This window comes from Neoarius graeffei, chromosome 25 (genome assembly GCF_027579695.1).
Source record: "Neoarius graeffei isolate fNeoGra1 chromosome 25, fNeoGra1.pri, whole genome shotgun sequence".
NCBI lineage: Eukaryota > Metazoa > Chordata > Actinopteri > Siluriformes > Ariidae > Neoarius > Neoarius graeffei.
The window spans coordinates 17742972-17766887 of NC_083593.1; the positions used below are offsets into that span (position 1 = coordinate 17742972).

The window sequence follows — 23916 nt, forward strand, 5'->3', positions numbered from 1 at the left end:
CACTACGTGCGCTGTAAGACGGTCCCATCGGAGACACCAGAACAATAGAAGAAGTAGACGCATGCGCATAAACCCCTTCTTCTGTAGCATTAGCCACATAAAGTTTTGATTATTAATCAGTAGCGTAAAACGAAAGACGCGGAAAGAGGAATGAACGGGGGTAGATGGAAGCCGGTACACCAACATTCTGATATCCTCCAGAATTCTTTAATGGTCCGGAATAAATTGAATGCTACACGTTGATGGATTACTTTGTTCTTCTACGCCCTTTTTGAGGAATGTATTGTCGGACTTAAACCAACATCTGAAGAGGTGAGATTGCTCTTTTTTTTTTCCTATGTTTGCTGGCGGGATTGTTTTTGTTTTTGGAAAGCGCACGGGCGGTGTGCGGTTTGGTACTGCTTCTGCAGTGTTTGGACTAAAGACTCTGCCCTAAGGGCTATTCTCTCTCTCTCTCTCTCTCTCTCTCTCTCTCTCTGACTTTGCACCATTACACAATAAATATTCACAGTGAAAATATTTTGTAAGCGCGTTTCATGAACCAAGTTATAGGATTTGTTGACAACTCGCATCGAGTTCGTTACACTTCTACCCGGCATGAAGCACTGACAGTCATGTGGTTGTGACGTTATCGTAAACAAATCCGTTCTACTCATCCAAACGACTTCGCAACGGCACCGTTGCCAGATTTTTTCACTCTGGAACCTGTTCTCAAAAGATTTTGTTTTGGGGCACCCAAAACGCCGGTGCCGTGTGGACGCCAGGCCGAAACGATAAACAATTTTATCAGATTCACCTGAATCCATTGCCGTGTGGACAGGGCCTATGCTGTCAAAACAGATCTTGGACTTCTCTTTCTGACACAAAGATGCTTGGGTACCTATCAATAGTGAAAGAGCACTGAAAATCATACCTTGTAAGGGTATTAAGTTTTAGAGGCCCAATGGTGGGAGATTTAAAGGTATGCTATAAATGACAAACTGGAGAAAATAGTGGGCAATTTTAAATCTTATTTCCAGTGATGCAAACTACAAAAGGAACTATGACTGTTCTTGCCATGTTCTTATCATGGCTTAGGCTGATTATATTGATGTGATATTTGGTTGTGATTTTCATCTGTATAGTTACAGCTGTGAATTTTTCACACAGTCTCAACCCCAGTATAAATATGACCTCACTCGCTTCACTGAATAATGTGCTAATGTGGATTTTCGTTTGTGTCACTTTCATTTTGTGTTCTTCTGGACAGTGCCAGCAGCAAATGTCTGTGATGAGCACTCACCTCCTTAAACAGGTTCATGAAGCGTGGTCCATACCGCCATGGTTTGTGCCTATGGCACTGCAGAGAGCTCACTGTCATCTGATTGGCCCGCTGTGATGCCACGGCAACCATGAACACAGCATCATACATGAGAGCAGCTGATGTCTGCACAGAAATCAAAATTATTCCAAAATAGAGTTCAAATTATTATCCATCTATCCTAAACTAGGTCATGACATCTCAATATGGAGTGATGTGGTTCAAACATGGCTACTACTGATGTTGTCAGAAAGACAGAGAAGAGAGGATAGGATTCCAAGTGTTGTCGCCAATATATAAAGGGTGGGAGAGATCAACAGTGCTCTCTGAGTGGCTAAAAACACAGTCATCAGCATGGCTTAGAGCAGCCTTTCTCAACCGGGGTGCCGCGGCAACCTGGGGTGCCGTCTGGCTTTGTTAGGGGTGCCGTCAAAAAATTATATATTCTAACATTGAAATAAATAAAATGAATTAAAATTCCAAGAAACAATAGTTACACTAATGCAGATCATCGCCGCCTCATGCATCATCAAAATTTGTCTCACGGCCCCCTTTCCCATGTCACAACGTCATTGCCGGGGTCAGCGTGACTGCATATATTTTATATGGGGGTGCCTTGAGAATTTGCATACTTCTGAAGGGTGCCGTGACTGAAAAAAGGTTGAGAAACGCTGGCTTAGAGCACAACTTCAATGCTGAAGGGATGGTGTTCAGTACCATCTGATAATTTTCCTGCTCAAAAGACATGGTTCAACTCAAAAGGTATTTATGAGGTGTAGAAGATGTTAGTCAGCCGCCGAGACTGGAGCTGTCTCCCTGTTAATGCGTCACTGAAAATGTGAGAGGAGAGCCAAGGGCATTTTCGAATTGGGTCAAAATGGGGGCAGTCAAGGAGGTTAACTGAAAACTAGTTATAATATAACTATATTATATTATAACTAATGGATTTGTCCATGAGGATCATTCGAGTAAACAGCTTTTTAATGAGTAAATCTGCGTTCATATATATTGTATGTTAAAATATTAGCAAGAAACAAGGGAATCTTTTTTTTTTTATAACTCAAGAATGAAGTGCCAAGGATCAAAGTTAAAAAATGTAATTAATCATCATAATTGTAAATGTGATTGTGGAGTTTACCACCTAGTTACACCAATTTAAGGATCAACAGGTCATGCGAATTGTATATCCATGCAAATTAGGCTAAAGCCATCATGAAATTTTAAAAATGTGTCTGGAATACAGAGGTATTAGTTTTCTAGTTTACTCTCTTGAGTGCGCCATCTTTTTTAAAGTGCAAATGAAGCAATTTTTTTTTACCTACTGTGTAATAAGCAAATAAAACACTTGTATGTGGAAAATCCGTAAAACAAAAGAAAACCTTAATACATGTCTGTGAAGATTCTCAGGCTACATCCACACGACAACGGCAACGAGATTTTCATCTCATCTCATCTCATTATCTGTAGCCGCTTTATCCTTCTACAGGGTCGCAGGCAAGCTGGAGCCTATCCCAGCTGACTACGGGCGAAAGGCGGGGTACACCCTGGACAAGTCGCCAGGTCATCACAGGGCTGACACATAGACACAGACAACCATTCACACTCACATTCACACCTACGGTCAATTTAGAGTCACCAGTTAACCTAACCTGCATGTCTTTGGACTGTGGGGGAAACCGGAGCACCCGGAGGAAACCCACGCGGACACGGGGAGAACATGCAAACTCCGCACAGAAAGGCCCTCGCCGGCCACAGGGCTCGAACCCGGACCTTCTTGCTGTGAGGCGACAGCGCTAACCACTACACCATCATGCCGCCTGGTTCAGTTACTTGTTTATTTAAAAGAAAAGCTGTATACAAAAGTGAATGCAATGCAGTGGTTCATACAAAACAGCAAGAGTGCTGCTTGTTCTAGTCATGTGGTTGTGACGTCATCGTAAACAAATCCGTTCTACTCATCCAGACGACTTCGCAACGGCGCCGTTGCCAGATTTTTCCACTCTGGAACCCGTTCTCAAAAAATATCGTTTTGGGGCACCCAAAACGCCGGTGCCGTGTGGACGCCAGGCCGAAACGATAAACAATTTTATCAGATTCACCTGAATCCGTTGCCGTGTGGACAGCCTCTCAGTCATCCAGGTCATAATAACTGTGGTTGGTAAAAGAGAGCAACTGGACTTGCTTGAAGATTCTTGAAGACGTTTCACCTCTCATCCAAAAGGCTTCTTCAGTTCTGTCTGACTAGTAGGGAGTATCAGGTATTTATCCTCTCATGGATGAAAAGCTCATCTAAGGTGTCATTGAGTCATCCTGATGCCTCAACGTGCGTTGATCCAGGATGACTCAACGACACCTTAGATGAGCTTTTCATCCATGAGAGGATAAATACCTGATACTCCCTACTAGTCAGACAGAACTGAAGAAGCCTTTCGGATGAGAGGTGAAACGTCTTCAAGAATCTTCAAGCAAGTCCAGTTGCTCTCTTTTACCACCCACAAAACCTTAATACATTTTAGTCAAAAACCCAGCTATATCTAAAGAAAATATCTCCAGAGGACTGGGCTGAGTTTTATTGGGGAATGTACTTTACTGACATCATGTTGGTTGCTAAGTACTTGTTTTTCACGAAGCTTTGTTTATGATAATTTGTAGAATGTACACTTTCAGGCTTTTTAATAGTGGAGCACCATACTTAAGAGAACATGGTAATGCATTGACCTGATTTTTGATGGCTTGACCGTATCACATCTGTACGAACTATGTGCGTGTGGCACCACAGGGAACCCGATCATAAGTGCAAGGCAACTTGACCACTGTGGTCAAACACTTGACCACTGAACAATGAAAGTTGAATCTTTATTTACAACCCCGATTCCAAAAAAGTTGGGACAAAGTACAAATTGTAAATAAAAACGGAATGCAATGATGTGGAAGTTTCAAAATTCCATATTTTATTCAGAATAGAACATAGATGACATATCAAATGTTTAAACTGAGAAAATGTATCATTTAAAGAGAAAAATTAGGTGATTTTAAATTTCATGACAACAACACATCTCAAAAAAGTTGGGACAAGGCCATGTTTACCACTGTGAGACATCCCCTTTTCTCTTTACAACAGTCTGTAAACGTCTGGAGACTGAGGAGACAAGTTGCTCAAGTTTAGGGATAGGAATGTTAACCCATTCTTGTCTAATGTAGGATTCTAGTTGCTCAACACTCTTAGGTCTTTTTTGTCGTATCTTCCGTTTTATGATGCGCCAAATGTTTTCTATGGGTGAAAGATCTGGACTGCAGGCTGGCCAGTTCAGTACCCAGACCCTTCTTCTACGCAGCCATGATGCTGTAATTGATGCAGTATGTGGTTTGGCATTGTCATGTTGAAAAATGCAAGGTCTTCCCTGAAAGAGACGTCGTCTGGATGGGAGCATATGTTGCTCTAGAACCTGGATATACCTTTCAGCATTGATGGTGTCTTTCCAGATGTATAAGCTGCCCATGCCACACGCACTAATGCAACCCCATACCATCAGAGATGCAGGTTTCTGAACTGAACGCTGATAACAACTTGGGTCATCCTTCTCCTCTTTAGTCCGAATGACACGGCGTCCCTGATTTCCATAAAGAACTTCAAATTTTGATTCGTCTGACCACAGAACAGTTTTCCACTTTGCCACAGTCCATTTTAAATGAGCCTTGGCCCAGAGAAGATGTCTGCGCTTCTGGATTGTGTTTAGATACGGCTTCTTCTTTGAACTATAGAGTTTTAGCTGGCAACGGTGGATGGCACGGTGAATTGTGTTCACAGATAATGTTCTCTGGAAATATTCCTGAGCCCATTTTGTGATTTCCAATACAGAAGCATGCCTGTATGTGATGCAGTGCCGTCTAAGGGCCCGAAGATCACGGGCACCCAGTATGGTTTTCCGGCCTTGACCCTTACGCACAGAGATTCTTCCAGATTCTCTGAATCTTTTGATGATATTATGCACTGTAGATGATGATATGTTCAAACTCTTTGCAATTTTACACTGTCGAACTCCTTTCTGATATTGCTCCACTATTTCTCGGTGCGGAATTAGGGGGATTGGTGATCCTCTTCCCATCTTTACTTCTGAGAGCCGCTGCCACTCCAAGATGCTCTTTTTATACCCAGTCATGTTAATGACCTATTGCCAATTGACCTAATGAGTTGCAATTTGGTCTTCCAGCTGTTCCTTTTTTGTACCTTTAACTTTTCCAGCCTCTTATTGCCCCTGTCCCAACTTTTTTGAGATGTGTTGCTGTCATGAAATTTCAAATGAGCCAATATTATTTGGCATGAAATTTCAAAATGTCTCACTTTCGACATTTGATATGTTGTCTATGTTCTATTGTGAATACAATATCAGTTTTTGAGATTTGTAAATTATTGCATTCCATTTTTATTTACAATTTGTACTTTGTCCCAACTTTTTTGGAATCGGGGTTGTACAAACGGTAGATGGGGTTTTTATCCAGCGGTTATTTTTAAGTGAGGCACAGACAGGGGATCAGGGGTAATATAATACTCAAAGTCCAAAAAACACAAACAAGGTCAAAATCAGAAAGGTCATCCAAAATACAAGGCTTTTGCAAAGTCTCTGTGTTACTGAGAGTCCTTATATGTATACGCTGTGATTGTACTGCAATCAGGAACAGGTGCATGCTAATTAGTTCTAATAGCGTGTGCACACTTTGCAGTCTGAAGATACATGCTCTGAGTGCCAATGTGTGTGGACATGAAAGATGTAACCAGACAACTGTTTGATGCATCAAGTTTGATATTCGATTTTAACTATATAGTAATGATGTAAAGTGAAAGCGCTGGTTCACTGCTGTCCATCAGGCACCCAGCAGAATCACACCATAATAAGTGTCGTGGTTTTATTTCTGGCGCATAGCAGGCGGTGTCAAAGAAAGGAATAAATATTCATAACTGCAATGTGTATCTCATTATTGGTATCACGGTCACAAGACAATGCAGGAATTTATTGAAGTGAAATACAGTACACTACACAATCCGAAGGTTCATATGCTATAATATTATTCTATTCAAGTCAATTTTGTGCCTGTCACACACAGTGCTAGCAATCAGAGTTCGTGGCAGGCTCCAAACATGGCTGCCATGGACGACAACTCCCAAACACCTCATGGCCCTCCCTCTCCAGAATTCTAATCAGCGTCGCATGTACACCTCAGAGTACTTAAGGACTCAAAAACCAACCTGTCAGTGCGAAGTATCGCTCGGCGTGTTACTACCTGACCCAACCGAGCCGTTGTTTATGGTGTTGACTTCCCGTGACTTTGACTGTAGTTCCATTAGTTTTTGACTCGGATTACTTGTCTCATCTCCTATAGTCTGTCTGCACATCGCTTGACCCTTGGCTTTTCCCTGTCTCCAAGTTTGGCTCTCAATTTGGCTTTGTCTACCAGTTTGCGACACACCCGCTTTCCCCTGCGACTGCTCCTGTAAGTGCCTGCCATTTCTGACAGTGCCCTTGCAAATAATAGTACTTTTCAAACATTTAGAATATTGTGAAAAAGTTCAATAGTTTCCATCAGTTTTTTAAGAAAGGGAAACTTTTAATATATTCAAGACTCATTACACGTAAACTAACATGTTTCAAGCATTTTTCTATTTTAATTTTGATAATTATGGCCTTCAGCGCAAAAAAAAAATCTCAAAATATTAGAGTATTTAATTTCAAGGTTCAGTAAAACAGTATAAATACCATGTATCTCCTCAGTCTAGTTCAGTACACGCAACCACAATCATGGGGAAGACTGCTGATTTGACAGTTGTCCAGAAGATAATCATCGACACCCTCCACAAGGAGGGTCAGCTACAGAAGGCACTGCTGAAAAGGCCTACTGGAAGAGGTGCACAAACAAAAGGGATGACTGTAGCCTTGAGAGGATCATCAAGAAAGGTCGATTCAAGAACTTGGGAGAGGTTCACAAGGAGTGGACTGAGGCTGGTGTCAGTGCATCAAGAGCCACCATGCAGATGTCTTTAGGAAAGGAACCACAACTGTCTCATTCCTAATATCAAGCCACTCCGGAACCAGAGACAACATCAGGAGCATACCTGGGCTAAGGAGAGAAAGAACTGGACTGTTGCTCAGTGGCCCAAAGTCCTCTTTTCAGATGAAAGTAATTTTTGCATTTAATTTGGAAATCAAGGTCCTAGAGTCTGGGAGAAGAGTGGAGAGGCACAGAATCCAAGGTGTTTGAAGTTCAGTGAGAAGTTTCCACAGTCTGTGATGGTTTGCGGTGCCATTTCATCTGTGGTTGTTGGTCCACTGTGTCTTATCAAGTCCAAAGTCAACACAGCCATCTACCAGGAGATTTTAGAGCACTTCATGCTTCTATCCACTGACGAGCTTTATGGACATGCCGATTTCCTTTTCCAGCAGGACTTGACACCTGCCCACAGTGCCAAAACAACTACCAAATGATTTACTGAGCATGATATTACTGTGCTTGGTTGACCAGCCAACTCGCCTGACCTGAACCCCATAGAAAATCTATGGAGTATTGTCAAGAGGAAGATGAGAAACACCTGACCCAAAAATACAGACGAGCTGAAGGCCACTATCAAAGCAACCTGGGCTTCAATAACATCTCAGCAGTGCCACAGGCTGATCACCTCCATGCCACGCTGCACTGATGCAGTAATTTATGGTAAAGGACCAACCAAGCATTGAGTGTATAAATGAGCATATTGTTCAGAAGTTCGTCATTTCTGTATTGTAAATCCTTTTTTTTGATTGATCTTAGGAAATATTCTTATAATTAAAAATACTGGATTTCTGATTTTTATGAGCTATAAGCCATAACCATCAAAATTAAAACAAAAAAAAGCTTGAAATATTTCACTTTACATGTAATGAATATAGAATACATGACCTTTTTGAATTAAACTATGAAAAAAAAAAACTTTTTCACAATTTTCTAATTGTGTGAGATCCACTATTTGCTCATACACTCACTTTTAGGCAGTGCCTAAATAAATATTAATGGTTAAAAAGCTGTCTCACAGGGGGCATCGTGGCTCAGGTGGATAAGGCACCATACCATAAATCTGGGGACCCGGGTTCGATTCCGGCCCGAGGTCATTTCCCAATCCCTCCCCGTCCTGCTCATTTCCTGTCTCTACACTGTCCTATCCAATAAAGGTGAAAAAAGCCCAAAAAATATCTTTAAAAAAAAGATGTCTAGCGATTCTAAATGGAGTGAATCACCAGTCTCTAGCACTCAAGGTAGTTCAAATGAAGCAGACTACAAAGTTTTTAGCAGCCATACGAAGACGAACCACTCACTGATGTCGAAGACAGTGATGAGCAAGACAAAGACAATATTAATGGACAAGCTGATATAAAAATGGTTTGGCTCAAGCAGTATTAGAAGCACGTTATGAAAGAATGGTAGTAGTTGAGGCTTGGTAAGTTTTAAACTACATTATTTGAATAAAATGATTCCTTGAAAGAAAGAAAAAGCAAAACAAAGTTGTGTCTCGTATGCAGCCCCATTTGTAAGACTGTGATAGACTGATCTCTATATAGAGATCAGTGTTGTGATATTACAAGGAGCTATACCACTGGCATAACAGCATGAAATACAACATGAAACCTAGCCTTTCATTTTCACTTTACCTTTTAGTGGTACTGATGAGGTTCTTTTCAAACAATACCTAGTTTTGTTGCATATAGGCTAGCCTGAATGTTTATTGATTATTCCATCTCTACAAGACTAGGTCTTAGCAGTCTTATTTACGATGAATGTCCATGAAATGAACAGTAAGAGTAACATATCATGCGATGCAGATTGCCCTTACAGAAAAACCACATGAACTTCACATGTGATTTCTCACATGTGAAATATGTGGAAAATGTTATTTGCACATGGGAAACATGTTATTTGCACATGGGAAACGTGTGGTTTTGGCCCAATTTTATGTGATATGTGGGAATGTTTTACACATGTCCACATGTGCTCTACATGGTAACACATGTTACAAAATCTGATACCATGTATTCCACATGTGGTAGCATGTGATCATGTGAAATACATGGGAAATTCATGTGTTTTTTCACTCGCGATTGACATAAAATATAACATTTTGGTGTATAAACTTGCTTGTCTTTTTTTGGTGTTCACTTACACTACCGTTCAAAAGTTTGGGGTCACCCAGACAATTTTGTGTTTTCCATGAAAAGTCACACTTTTATTTACCACCATAAGTTGTAAAATGAATAGAAAATATAGTCAAGACATTTTTCTGGCCATTTTAATCGACCCCACAAATGTGATGCTCCAGAAACTCAATCTGCTCAAAGGAAGGTCAGTTTTATAGCTTCTCTAAAGAGCTAAACTGTTTTCAGCTGTGCTAACATGATTGTACAAGGGTTTTCTAATCATCCATTAGCCTTCTGAGGCAATGAGCAAACACATTGTACCATTAGAACACTGGAGTGAGAGTTGCTGGAAATGGGCCTCTATACACCTATGGAGATATTGCACCAAAAACCAGACATTTAGTAGAATTTAGCTAGAATAGTCATTTACCACATTAGCAATGTATAGAGTGTATTTCTGATTAGTTTAAAGTGATCTTCATTGAAAAGAACAGTGCTTTTCTTTCAAAAATAAGGACATTTCAAAGTGACCCCAAACTTTTGAACGGTAGTGTACGATTTCTGGTTTTATCATGACAGAGTCTCTGGGTGATATGGACTCTTTTCGCAGGACAGCCTGTAGTTTATTTTCACCAACCATCAAGACAGAATACCTTCTTTCATAACGGCTGTCTTCAAAATGTGCTGGGCATAGTGAAGTATATTTGCTCAGAGGTCCGTGCAAGTCCAGGTGATGCTGCTGCATAAATTTGACCCATTTTTGTCTCAGAGCTGTATCAGAAGGGAAATGATGCATCCTTTTCTGGGGTAAAAGTTGTGTTCATACAACTAACATTATTTGGTGCTCTGCTGACACAATATCAACCTCCTCTTTCTTTTGCATTTACTGTCCGCCATAGTGAAATGCGATATGATATAGCAAGTTTGCAACCAATGTGATGTCATCGCGGTGTTGTATGATATGTTTTGGCCATGAGTTGTGAACAGACTCAACTCACGAAACTCCTTTGCCTCATAAAAATGTCCGTTTTTATTATTGTCATCTCAAACTTTGCAGTTATATGTTTTAAAAGTGTGTTTTTTGAAATATGTCAAAAAAAATTTGCTTCATATGCAGTATAAACAACCTCAAACAGCTTGACTAATTGCACCTAGTGTACAGTGCTGACATTTCACACGTGTACACTGTGTTCTGGTCTTTGACCTTGAAAAGTATAATTAATGAAAAAACAAATTCAGAGTACACAACTATGATGAGATAACTGAATTCTATACAAAACATTTGTTACAATTGTTACACCTCTAACACGGTTAAAATGGAACTTTAATGGAGGGTTGACAAGTGGAATAGATCAATCCTTACAGTCATCATCCCACGGATCAGGCCATTTTCAGGTCTGTATGGGACAAACTGCCATTCCGCGCCCCATTTCTGAATAACAGATGCAACATAGGGGTTGTCCAGGTTTAGCAGGCGGAAAGCAGTCATGTTTACGCCACTGTATCGGTATGGCTCCAGGTCAAGTGCAAAGAGATCCTTAAACATAAGCAAGAAGGGTTTTTTTAGACTGATAGACGTTCGTGTCTCTACTCTGAAAAACTGAGAGAGAGTCAAAAGACAGGGAAACAGCATAGCACAAAGTTTCCTGAAAAACAGGACATTCTGGACAAAGGCCCTTCATCAGCCATGTAAACAAAGCGCTTCTGAGGCTGTTGGAGGTTAAAACTAGTTAATAGTTTGATTGCACAGCTAAAGAAGGACTTTTGCCCCAAGTTCCTTGATTCCCTGAAAAGATTACACTGAAATTTAATGACCTCATCTTTTATTCCTGAATTGCTGAATTTATTCAGTGAAAATAATACTTGTAGAGTATATAGAGCAATTGTGCAATATAGTTTTCTGAGAAACATCCTTTTTAACTTTGTAACATGTTGTGATGACAGCAGGCCAGCAGCCGTAGTGCAAAACAGAAGAAAAAAACAAACACAAAAAACAAACAAAAACCCCCCTCCTCGCCATGCTTACTGCAGTGGTACTGAAACGACAGCACCTCAATTATCCACAGTGGCAGGACTGAAAGGACACCTCTGTTCCAACATCACTGTCCAGCACCACAAACACCAAGCATATGGCAAAGGGATGGGGAGGCCAAATTCTGTACAGCTGGAGCTCACTAATTAGGGATTGATGCTGCATTGCTCTTTCTCTGCCTACAGATTCCAGCTCCAATGGTGCTCTTCACCACAACAACGGAAGTAGCGCCCCTCCTTGATGCCTCCAATGAGCAGCGGCCCTTCCAATAACCTGCTCCCTTCATCCTTCCACTTCAGCACAAAGACTCTGATCCAAGACCTGCACTCATTCCCTCTACCCTTTCCCTTGCCTCACTTGTAAATAAAAAGCACTTTTCCTTGCACCTTATTCCTGCCTCCTGAGTTTGTGTCTGGTCCCGAGTGCTAGAGGGCACCACGCTGGTGGAGAATGCGGGTAAGGGTTAGACGCAGACCTGGACCCATCCCCCCTCAACCTGGACCCTCCAATCAGTCTCCAACAGTCTCAGCTTTCCCAGGAAATGACTTGTGGCCTACATGCAGTGATCTAGGAACGGCTATCTCTTCAACTGTCCCAGCTGCTGCAGTATGTCTCCTTGCTTCTACCCGACCCCGCCCAGGACACCCAGTGCCTGTTCACCAATCTGACTGCTGATGACGATGTAGAAGCATTCCTGGGCACATTCAAGAGGATCACTACTCGAGAGGATTGGCCCCAATGAGACTGGTCCCATGCCCTGGCCCATGCTGCTGCTCACTCGGGAAGCACAGTGGGCCTATTATGCACTCGCTGACAAAGATGCAGGAGGACAACAGCACCCTCAAAGAATACAGTAGGTCTGCCGAGTTCCATCATTGGGCCTACCAGCCTGGCTAGGAGACATGTGTACAAATGGATGCCCTCCTAAGCAATGCACAGAGGTGACTCCAGCCAGAACAGCTATCTCTGATCTGAGAAGTGGGGAGCATCTATCAAAGAGGTGAGTGGCCACTAGCCATTGGGCTCATCCCAGATCTGCCTGTACCCCTGCTCGTAGGGAGAGACTGGCTGGGATTCTCCACCCCCATACTGAAGAGAAGACAGTGGACCCCCAGACGGAGATGATGACAGCAACGGGCTCCAGCCCCTGTGCATGCCACCCTCCTAGCCAAGGAAGAGGAAGCAGATGCTGATGCCAGAAGAGAAAGCGAGTCCGACCCCCTGCTAGTCCTCCCTCTATTATGTCTAACCAGGTAGCCAGGGAGAGGAACTTCAGGAGGGAGCAAAAAATGGACAAACAGCAGAAGCACTGCTGGGGCCAGGTGCTGCAAATCGACAGGAGAACCAAGATCCCAACAAGGCTCTTACCATGGCCTATTTCCTCATCAACAACAGGATGCTCTATTACCACTGCAGCCACCACAGCAAACCCTGTGCTCTTCTCATCATGCCCTGCATAAAGATTGATGCCATCATGCACCTGGCCCACAACCACCACTAGGAGGCCATTTGGGACCCCAGAACACCTTGGAGAAGATTTGGGACCAGTTTCACAGGCCAGACATGGGAGCTGAGGTGTGTAACCAGCGGTGTCTTCTGCCAGCTGTGTCCCCAGTGCCAGAGAATGATACCTTACAAACCAGTCCCAGCTGCACTCATTCCCCTTTCCATCATCAGGGTCCCATTCAAGCAGATTGGGTACTGACCTGGTAGAGCCACTCCTTATGTTCCCCCATGGCCATGAGTACATCCTGGTGATTGTGGACTATGCTACCAGATACGATGAGGCTGTCCCCCTATGCAAAGCAACATCAAAGAACAGCACCTGTGAGCTCATGGATTGAACCAGTACCAGCACTCTCAGCCTCCTCTGTCCCACTTACAGGTGCCTTGGAAGGAGTGTGAGTCCACACAAGGGAGAAACTCACACAAGCCCAAAGGCAAGAGCTCAGAGAGTTGGAGAATCAGTTTAAGGATGTGTTCTTAGCACATCCTAGATGGACACACATCCTTCAGCACTTCAAAATGCCTCCAGGATTGGTAATTAGCCAGTGCTCCCAAAGGCCTGCCATCAGGGAGTGAAGCGGGAGAACCCGATTCATCTTCACACCGGACCTCACTAAAGGCTACTTGCAGGTTGCTCTCGCACCTACTGCCAGACCTAAAACAGCATTCAGTGCCACCACAGGCTATTGGCTAGTGGTGCCAGGTTCTCCCCTTTGTCCTCCAGGGGGCATCAGTGACCTTTCAGCGTTTGATGAATGTCATCCTGTGGCCCCATTGATTCTACACTTCTGTGTACCTTGACGACATGGTCATCCACTCGTACACCTGGCAAGAGCAGCTACACCACCTCAGGAAGCTACTGAATGAGCTTTGCAGGGCTGGGCAAACAGCAAACTCTCATAAATGCCACCTGGGGCTCACAGAAGCACAATACCTAGGCTACCGCCTCAGTTGGGGACTGCTAAAGCCACATGAGAAAAAGATCAAGGCCTTCAAGAACTACTCTCAAACTACACTGGGGTTGACCGGATACTACAGAAGGTTTGTGCTCAATTTCTCCTCTATAACACCCCCTTCCGACTTGACCAGAAACAAAAGTCAGACAAGGCTTGCTGGAAGACAGCCCTCACCAGCTCACCAGTGTTAAGGAACCCTGACATCTCCCAACCCTTCCTGATACACACAGATTCCTCCAAGTCCAGCCTGAGTGCAGTCCTCTCACAGGAATTCGACAAAGAGGAAGAGCTGATCTTCTACATGAGTAGAAAGCTGATTCCTGCTGAGTGGGGCTATGCTGCTGTGGAACAAGAAGCCCTTGCCATTATATGGGCCATGGAGGAATTACAGTATTATCTTCCAACAGCAGAATAACCTGCTGGTTTCTCTTGTTGCAGGACTTCTCATTCCAGGTCCAATATCAAGTGGGAGTCCACCACAGAAATGTGTATAGCCTCTCCAGGAGATATGCTCTGGACCCAGTCTCTAACAACAGCTGGCTTGGAGCTGAAGGGAGGTTACTGTGACAAAGGTGGGCCAGCAGTCCTCGCAAACAGCAGCATAAACACTGCTCGTCATGCTGCCAGAGTGGTGCTGAAAGGACAGCACCTCAATCTCCCCACAGTGCTGCTACTGAAAGGACAGCTCCGCTCCAATACCACTGTTGATCAACACCAAGCATATGGCAGAGGGGCGGGAAGGCCAAATTCTGCATGGCTGGAGCTCACTAATCAGCGCTCCCACTCACCCTCTATGATACACCGGGAAGATATAAAAGGAGATCATTTCTACAGTCAAGTGACTCGTAGAGCGGTGAAGAGTGGGACTGAGTCTGCTTTGCTCTCTCTCTTTCTCTGCCTATATATTCCAGCTCTGATGGCACTCTTCACCACACTTATGGAAACGGATCTTCTCTTCAACACCTCCAGTGAGTGGCAGACCTCCAGTGGCCTCCTCCCTCCACTAGCACAAAGACTCTGCACCAAGACCTGAATTCACTCCCTCTGCCCTTTCCCTCACGTCATTTGTAAATAAAGAGAGCTTTTCCTTACACCTTTTTCCTGCCTCCTGAGTCTGTGTCTGGTCCCAAGCGCTAGAGCATGTCATGATGTATATAGTGTAAAGCACAAACATAAAACATACAATCTGAGTGGTAAGCCTACATGATATTTGCATGTGCTTTTTCATTGCATTCAAAGTGCTCTTATCAAAATTGTCAACATTTGTAAAAACTGTTTTTGCAAACTTACCAAAGTAGTGAAGAAAAAATGGTAGTACTCAGTCATCATCCCCATAGACATTAGCTATATGTATATACACATAAAAAAAAGAATGCACTATATCTTAAAATACTGTATAAATAGCCATATTGTAAGTATGATCCAAGGATATAAATTTTATACTATATATAAATAGTTAAAGAAAATAAAATTAAATTAAAAAAAGAAAAGAAAGAGCAACTCATGAATAAAGTCACAAAAGCTTGCATAAAAAACCCACATACCTTCACCCTGACTTAGGAATATTCCACTATACAATGACCTTTAAGACTTAAAAAATGTGTGTTTTTTTTTTGTTTGTTTGTTTTTTTTCCATTTGCATCTGACACCTGTTTAAGCAGCTCAGAGGCCATTTGGTAGGAGCAGTCAAAAATGACATGGAACTCCTGCTCCTTCTTCATCTCCTTGAGAAGTGGGCGAGCGTCACTGCTCCCTGTGGGCAGCTGGCGAATACGCACCTTCATACCATTCCTGGATGGTGCTTTGATCACCTCCTGCATGCGCATTAGGCCTGTTAAAAGTAAACATAAAGGGAACTCAAATGAAGGACAAGAAAGTCAAGAGGAAAACAAACTCATTCTCGGCTGGAGCAGTTTTTGTATTGGGGAGTTCTTTTGATTTCCCTGGTGTGAAGATAGTGCTGCTCTGTCTCACCAAAATTGGAAGCTTAATTGTCTTCTGCCTTGTCAATTTACCTCATGCAACATGCTTATAACCTCTTTCACTTTCTTTAATCTAACATTTCTACTTGTAAAAATGTACGGTAAATTGGTTGTTAAAAACAAGAGAATGCTTTAATGAGGCATGAAACAAGTTTGGAAAATTAAGTTTGGTTCAAGTTATGCAAGTATTCGGCAGTACATTTTGGTGAATAAACATGAGTATGGAGAGGTAAATCATCTGCACATTCGACAGTTGAAACATTCTTGATTTTTTTTTTTTGATCCACCCAAAAGAACACACACCAACCCACAACCAGACTGGTTAAGGAAAGCTTGACTGGCTAACCCATGTCTCATTTTATGCCAACAATCTAATCTAAAAGTGATCGATCAGAGGATTAGCTGAAATTAGATCTGACTATATTTTGTAGATATAAATCATTATGTAGATTCCTCGGGGCGGCACGGTGGTGTAGTGGTTAGCGCTGTCGCCTCACAGCAAGAAGGTCCGGGTTCGAGCCCCGTGGCCGGCGAGGGCCTTTCTGTGTGGAGTTTGCATGTTCTCCCCGTGTCCGCGTGGGTTTCCTCCGGGTGCTCCGGTTTCCCCCACAGTCCAAAGACATGCAGGTTAGGTTAACTGGTGACTCTAAATTGACCGTAGGTGTGAATGTGAATGGTTGTCTGTGTCTATGTGTCAGCCCTGTGATGACCTGGTGACTTGTCCAGGGTGTACCCCGCCTTTCGCCCGTAGTCAGCTGGGATAGGCTCCAGCTTGCCTGCGACCCTATAGAACAGGATAAAGATGAGAAAAATTGCCTTCAGTGCCCTTGATAATTGTAGCCGCAGCTCTAGGACAGGACTAGTACTGTGACGTCAGTGCCAGCGTTCGACTCAGTCGTTGATCTTTTATGTGGCCTGTCAAGAGGATGATCGATGATTCTGGTATCGACTCTCTCCCAGTCCTTTCTTAGCTGCGTGCTTTAGCTTGTGTAGCGGCTCCTGCAAGAGGCAGGGTACATCCTGGACAAGTCGCCAGGTTATCGCAGGGCTGACACATATGCCGCTTTTCCACTACCAACACGGCTGAGTTGGGCTGAGCCGTGCCGTGCTGAGTTGGGCTGAGTCGAGCTGAGCGGGGCTGTTGGAGTTGCATTTCGACTACAACTGCGCTGAACCATGCTGGCTGGAAGTGGGTGGACACATTGGGTGGAGTTAGCGAAAGTGGGTGGATGTCACGTGATGTCGTTAGGCGGCGCAAACAGTGACATCAGTGATCTTTTAAGCGGTAGTCTCACGACCCGGATAGTAAACAATAAACATGGAGTCGTTAGTGTTGCTGGTCTTGGTGCTGTGGCTTGTTGTCACCAACAACGCCAACAGATACTGGCAAGAGCGTATAGATGAGGCGAGGCGCATAAGGCTTCAGAAATTCTCGTAATTCTTCTTCTTCCGGGTTTACGGTGTTTACAGATCCCAGCGTGCTCGCGGGGCGTGTGTGGGCATGTGAGGACACTCCTCTTCACCAATCAGTGCACAGGGGAGTGTCTGCTCACGCCCCTAGCCCCACTCGGCTCGGTTTGGCTCGCTTCAGCCCCACTCCAAAACCGTGCGAGTTTTGGGTGCTAAGCAGGGCTGAAGCGAGCTGAGTCGTGCTGCTCTGAGGTAGTCGAAATGCGAGCCATGTCGGGCTGAAGTGAGCTGAAAAAGGGTAGTGGAAAAGGGCCAATAGAGACAAACAACCATTCACACTCACATTCACACCTATGGTCAATTTAGAGTCACCAATTAGCCTAACCTGCATGCCTTTGGACTGTGGGGGAAACTGGAGCACCCGGAGGAAACCCACGCAGACACGGGGAGAACATGCAAACTCCACACAGAAAGGCCCTCGCCGGCCGCTGGGCTCGAACCCAGAACCTCCTTGCTGTGAAGTGACAGTGCTAACCACTGCACCGCCGTGCCGCCCCTATGTAGATTCTTGTGTAATCTCATTTTGTATACAAAGTGAAGAAAAAAAATAACAAGACCAATTATATGATTGATGGAGAACACAAACATAATTCAAGTTGGGATTTCTTACCTAAAAAAGACCTAGTTCAAAAACTGCTTTCAAACCTAAGGTTACATGTGAGATTATATGTCTAAGTCAACGATCACTAGGGCAGTTCGATTCCGAACCAGAAGTAGTCTTTTGTGCTCATCTCCTTGCAAAAGCCAAAGAGCAAAGTCATTTTGTTACCATGACCTGTTTTTTTTACAAGGTTCAATGAACTCTAGCACGTGCTTTTTTATATGGTAGCAGGGTTCTCCACGGATTGAAAATATAGGGGGGTGGGGGTCAATCGGATGACCTTGAAACAGATTTGCATAAATTTACATATGTCATTTGCATAAAATACTCTCAAAAGTAATCATTTAGAATAGAGGAATCAACTGGACTGGTACAAAACACATCATACATTACACACTTGCACATCATATTCAGACACATTGTTTGAAATGGAACTGGAAAAAATATTTTTTTATTTAGCAAACTACAAAAAAAGAACAGAAAAGTACAGAAAAGTTTTTGTATTAACTATATTCACACTGCTCCACAAAAGCTGACATTGTTTGAAATGGAAATGTAATTGCAGGCACCACTGGAAAAAATAATTTTTTTTAGAGAGTAAAGTACATTGAAAAGATGTTGTTTTAACTATATTTACACTGCTCCATGGCTATATTTACACTGCTCCATGGCTATATTTACACTGCTCTATGGCTATATTTACACTGCTCCATGGCTATATTTACACTGCTCTATGGCTATATTTACACTGCTCCATCCATGTTCACCAGTTAACAGTCTAAGAAGATAAAAAAGAAAAATGACATTGTAATTTAAACTTATTCATACAGACTCAAGCAAAATGCACTGTAATAGTTACACAGCCTAACATGATCTCTAAAATATGGTTGCACAAAATGCTTTGATATTTGAAAGAAATTAACTCAAAATTACCTGCTTTCCTCTTTTCTACAGTAGCACTTCCTCTTCTACAGTAACACTGACAGCCAGGTTATATCCTCACGGTTTTATAGGCAATATCACGCTTGCCGCACCAACTTTGAACTTTTTGTTTTTATCCTTTATTTCTCTGCCGACAATAACAATCAGTTATCTCGAACTTGGTGTCGATTCACACGTTATTATAAAGGCGTGTTATCTCCCGGCGCAAGAACAATGTGTCAAAAACGCCGAAGTGTGAAACGCTTTTCTTAGACTATAATCGTCAGACTGACTAAACTAATTGCTGGTAAATGAGTTTCACACTCGGGTGTTGTCGGTACTCCAACAGAGAAAGGCTATCTGTCACAAAGAAAACAAAGGGACGTCTCTTCCGTTTGTAAAGGGGCGGCAGAAATTAAACGGGGGCGGGAATCACAGAAAGGGGGGCGGCCCGCACCTCTAAAACCCCTCGTGGAGAACCCTGGGTAGTATGTGGAATAGCCTTTCTTCTTTGGGCAATTATAGGACAAAATAGCGTCAGCATTCAATCAGCTGTGTCCAGTGGAAGGCCCAATTTCAATTTTGCAACCTTAATACCAACCCATAGCTCATTTACTTCTGTTGCTGGGCTGTGTTCCTGTGTTATGTTCTGATATTCAGAATGCTCCAATTGGCTTTCATGCACTCTCTGCCAGTGGTGGGCTCATTATACAAGTCGAGAGAATGAGAAGTAGCCACTGAGAGTATATGAGAGTGTCTGATTTCACTTCATTTCACACTTCACTTTGCTATTGTATTGCTGCTAAAAGCTCTTGCATTTGGCTCATGTCCACTACTAACTCAACTACTATTCATTTATTCTAATGTAGTAAAGGTTCTCACTCTTCCATGAGGCTGAGCAAGCAAGTTCAGAAATGTTCCTGCTGCAACAACATAGCAAAGGAGCTTACTTTTCTTCGTATAAGGCTCAACCACGTTACTTGCTTGCTTTACCCCTTCTGGTGATTGTGCAGCATCAGAGGAAGGATAATGCACAGTCAGCAGTATTCCCATAGTCTGTGAGCTTCATACGTTGCTTTCGACATTATGTTGCAGTTTTAGCAAGGCTCTGCAAGTCCGCAAGTCCCAAAACATTTGGGCTTAACTGTCTATCATCTAACTCCACAGGCAGAAAAAAAAACAGCCATCCTGCTCTGTTAATGTACTAATGTACACTACCGTTCAAAAGTTTGGGGTCACTTTGAAATGTCCTTATTTTTGAAAGAAAAGCACTGTTCTTTTCAATGAAGATCACTTTAAACTAATCAGAAATACACTCTATACATTGCTAATGTGGTAAATGACTATTCTAGCTGCAAATGTCTGGTTTTTGGTGCAATATCTCCATAGGTGTATAGAGGCCCATTTCCAGCAACTATCACTCCAGTGTTCTAATGGTACAATGTGTTTGCTCATTGCCTCAGAAGGCTAATGGATGATTAGAAAACCCTTGTACAATCATGTTAGCACAGCTGAAAACAGTTGAGCTCTTTAGAGAAGCTATAAAACTGACCTTCCTTTGAGCAGATTGAGTTTCTGGAGCATCACATTTGTGGGGTCGATTAAATGCTCAAAATGGCCAGAAAAATGTCTTGACTATGGCTACGTTTACATTAGACCGTATCTGTCTCGTTTTCTTCGCGGATGCACTGTCCGTTTACATTAAACCACCTGGAAAAGCTGTGAAACGGGAATCCGCCAGCGTCCACGTATTCAATCTAGATCGTATCTGGTCCGGTGCTGTGTAAACATTGAGAATACGCGAATACGCTGTGCTGAGCTCTAGCTGGCGTCCTCATTGGACAACGTCACTGTGACATCCACCTTCCTGATTCGCTGGCGTTGGTCATGTGACGCGACTGCTGAAAAACGGCGCGGACTTCCGCCTTGTATCACCTTTCATTAAAGAGTATAAAAGTATGAAAATACTGCAAATACTGATGCAAATACTGCCCTTTGTGTAGTTATGATTGTCTTTAGGCTTGCCATCCTTCCACTTGCAAGTAGTAAGTGATATGCACTGGGATCACACACACAGCGGCTCAGTCCCGAATCGTGGCTTGTGCACTTCACTCGCGCGCTGTGTGAGCTGCGCAGGGCCGGAGTGCGCACCCTCCAGAGGGCACTCGCTGTTCAGGGCGGAGTGATTTGGAGCGCAGGATGCCTGCGGAGCCGAGCGTATCCGTGTATTGGTGTTGCTGTGTGCACGGCTAACGGTTTTAGTGTAAACGTGAATCGTTTTAAGAACGTTAATCTGATGATCCGCTGATTCGACGTAATGTAAACGTAGCCTATATTTTCTATTCATTTTACAACTTATGGTGGTAAATAAAAGTGTGACTTTTCATGGAAAACACAAAATTGTCTGAGTGACCCCAAACTTTTGAACGGTAGTGTACCTACTACCGCAGGCTACTGTATAAGGTTTCAGTTATTTTCTCTCTTTTTCAAGAAGAGAAAATAAGCTCTTCAAGGGTTTCCGTTGCAGATTTCCTGAGTTTGACAAGTTAGAGGTCCGTAGTAAAACCGCAAACGTGCATGTGTGCGTTATCACAAAAACGCATGTAGTACAGGTCCCCATGTTGACAGTGTGACGTCACGCGGCATACTGACTCACAAAAAGTTACTGCTTGCTTCTGCTACATGCCCATGCTACGCTCCATTTGTTTGCAATAGGAATAGTCTTGGAACTTTTTGATTGCACCTTTGTATACAAATATCTTTTTTTAAAAAAGGCTGACATAAGCACATTTATTAGAATAATTATGACAGGGCGTTACTTTAGGGTGACCATTTCCATAACACCAAAAAGGAGGACATTATTTGGACGGGGGCTCTGGGGGCCCTCCCCCAGAAAATTTTGTATTTCTTAGATGCAATTTCCTGCATTCTAATCAATTTTAGGGTGAATAATGGCAAATCCCATCTGATTCATAGCCCTCAAATTTTTATGTAAACCACAGTGGCAAGATTGAGAATGGATTATTTTTATGCAAGTCACTCAAGTTTGGTGAAATCAACATCGCAATTTTGTAGGGTTAAAGATTATGATTGTGGGGAAAAAAGAGTAAGGTCAAAGCATTCATAGTATTTATTATAATTCATGTATTAGCTCTTAATTGGCTAGAACACACAGTATTTCTATTTATTAAAAACATTGTGGAGTTAACAAACCACTGAAATTAAACTTAAGGTGCTGAGTACCAAAAAGCACAACATTTGTAGATTCTCAAAGAACAAATAGGCAACATAACCAGCAACATTATAAAACGTTTTAAAGCATTCATAGTATTTATTATAATTCATGTATTAGCTCTTAATTGGCTAGAACACCATATTTGTATTTATTAAAAACATTGTGGAGTAACAAACCACTGAAATTAAACTTAAGGTAGATATAGTGGATGTGCATTTGCACTGTCATCCATATCCTAACAAGTTAAGTTGTGAGCAGCTGGTCTACCGGACAGACTCGTGTTTCCAAGTCCCAGCCAGGGCCAGGGGGGCAGGGCACTAGGCACGCGCCAGGAAGATCATCAAAGGATAGAGCGCAACGCGTTCTAGAATGCAACGCCTCGCGGTGCGGAGTTCGCATTGCATGCCAAAAAACATCGAGCCATAGACTCTTTATTGTAGATTACTAGTGTGCAGCACAGATCTGCAGTTTCCCTACAAAACGTTATTCTAGAACTCTGTTCTTCCAGTCTGGCAAGTCGATATTATATAATTCCGCTCATCGTCTCTAAAAGGAGGACAAATGTGCGTCCGGCTTGATGCTGCGCCGGACGCCGGACAAGACATTGAAAAGACGGACGGTCCGGCCTAAAGCCGGACGTCTGGCCACCCTACGTTACTTCAAAGTCTGTGGATTTGACAGACAGAGAAAAGGTATGATTTGGGAAGGCAGTCATCTAAAGTTTTCACAAACAAGGCAATTCAGACATAAAAGACCATATCAGTCACATTTATTAAATGCCCAGATGATACAGTTTACAACCCCAATTCCAAAAAAGTTGGGACGCTGTGTAAAATGTAAATAAAAACAGAATGCAATGATTTGCAAATCTCATAAACCCATGTTTTTTTTTCACAATAGAACAGACAACATGTCAGATGTTTAAACTGAGAATTTATTATTTCATAAAAATATTTGCTCATTTTGAATTTGATGGCAGCAGCACGTCTCAAAAAAAGCTGGGACAGGGCAATAAAAGGCTGAAAAAGTAAGTGGTACTAAAAAGAAATAGCTGGAGGAACATTTTGCAACTAATTAGGTTAATTGCAACAGATCAGTAGCATGATTGGGTCTGAAAAGAGCATCTTAGCATCTTAGGTGGGGTTTACATTAGACCGTATCAGCGGATCATCAGATTAACGTTTTTAAAATGATTAGCGTGCACACAGCAACGCCAATACACGATTCGCGTGCACACAGCAACGCCAATACACGGATACGCTCGGCTCCGCAGGCATCCTGCGCTCCAAATCACTCCGCCCTGAACAGCGAGTGCCCTCTGGAGGGTGCGCACTCCGGCCCTGCGCAGCTCACAGAGCGCGCGAGTGAAGCGCACGAGCAGTGATTCGGGACTGAGCCGCTGTGTGTGTGATCCCGGTGCATATCGGGCATGCGCGTCACTTACCACTTGCAAGTGGAAGGATGGCAAGCCTAAAGACAATCATAACTACACAATGGGCAGTATTTGCATCAGTATTTGCAGTATTTTCATACTTTTATACTCTTTAATGAAAGGTGATACAAGGCGGAAGTCCGCGCCGTTTTTCAGCAGTCGCGTCACATGACCAGCGCCAGTGAATCAGGCAGGTGGATGTCACAGTGACGTTGTCCAATGACGACGCCAGCTAGAGCTCAGCACAGCGTATCCGCGTATCTCAATGTTTACACAGCACCGGACCAGACACGATCTAGATTGAATACGTGGACCCTGGCGG

At 43.0% G+C, this 23916-nt stretch overlaps 1 protein-coding gene across 1 annotated transcript in view; it reads right to left on the minus strand.

The window, feature by feature from the left end:
- Positions 1-23916, minus strand: part of grik1a (glutamate receptor, ionotropic, kainate 1a) — a 191966-nt gene that overhangs the window by 49936 nt on the left and 118114 nt on the right. Inside the window, exons 4-7 of the mRNA XM_060909259.1 lie at positions 15603-15784; positions 15244-15297; positions 10823-10996; positions 1283-1426 (exon numbers count right to left, since the gene is read on the minus strand). Coding sequence (XP_060765242.1) covers positions 1283-1426; positions 10823-10996; positions 15244-15297; positions 15603-15784 — 554 coding nt within the window. The remainder of the gene's footprint in view (positions 1-1282; positions 1427-10822; positions 10997-15243; positions 15298-15602; positions 15785-23916) is intronic.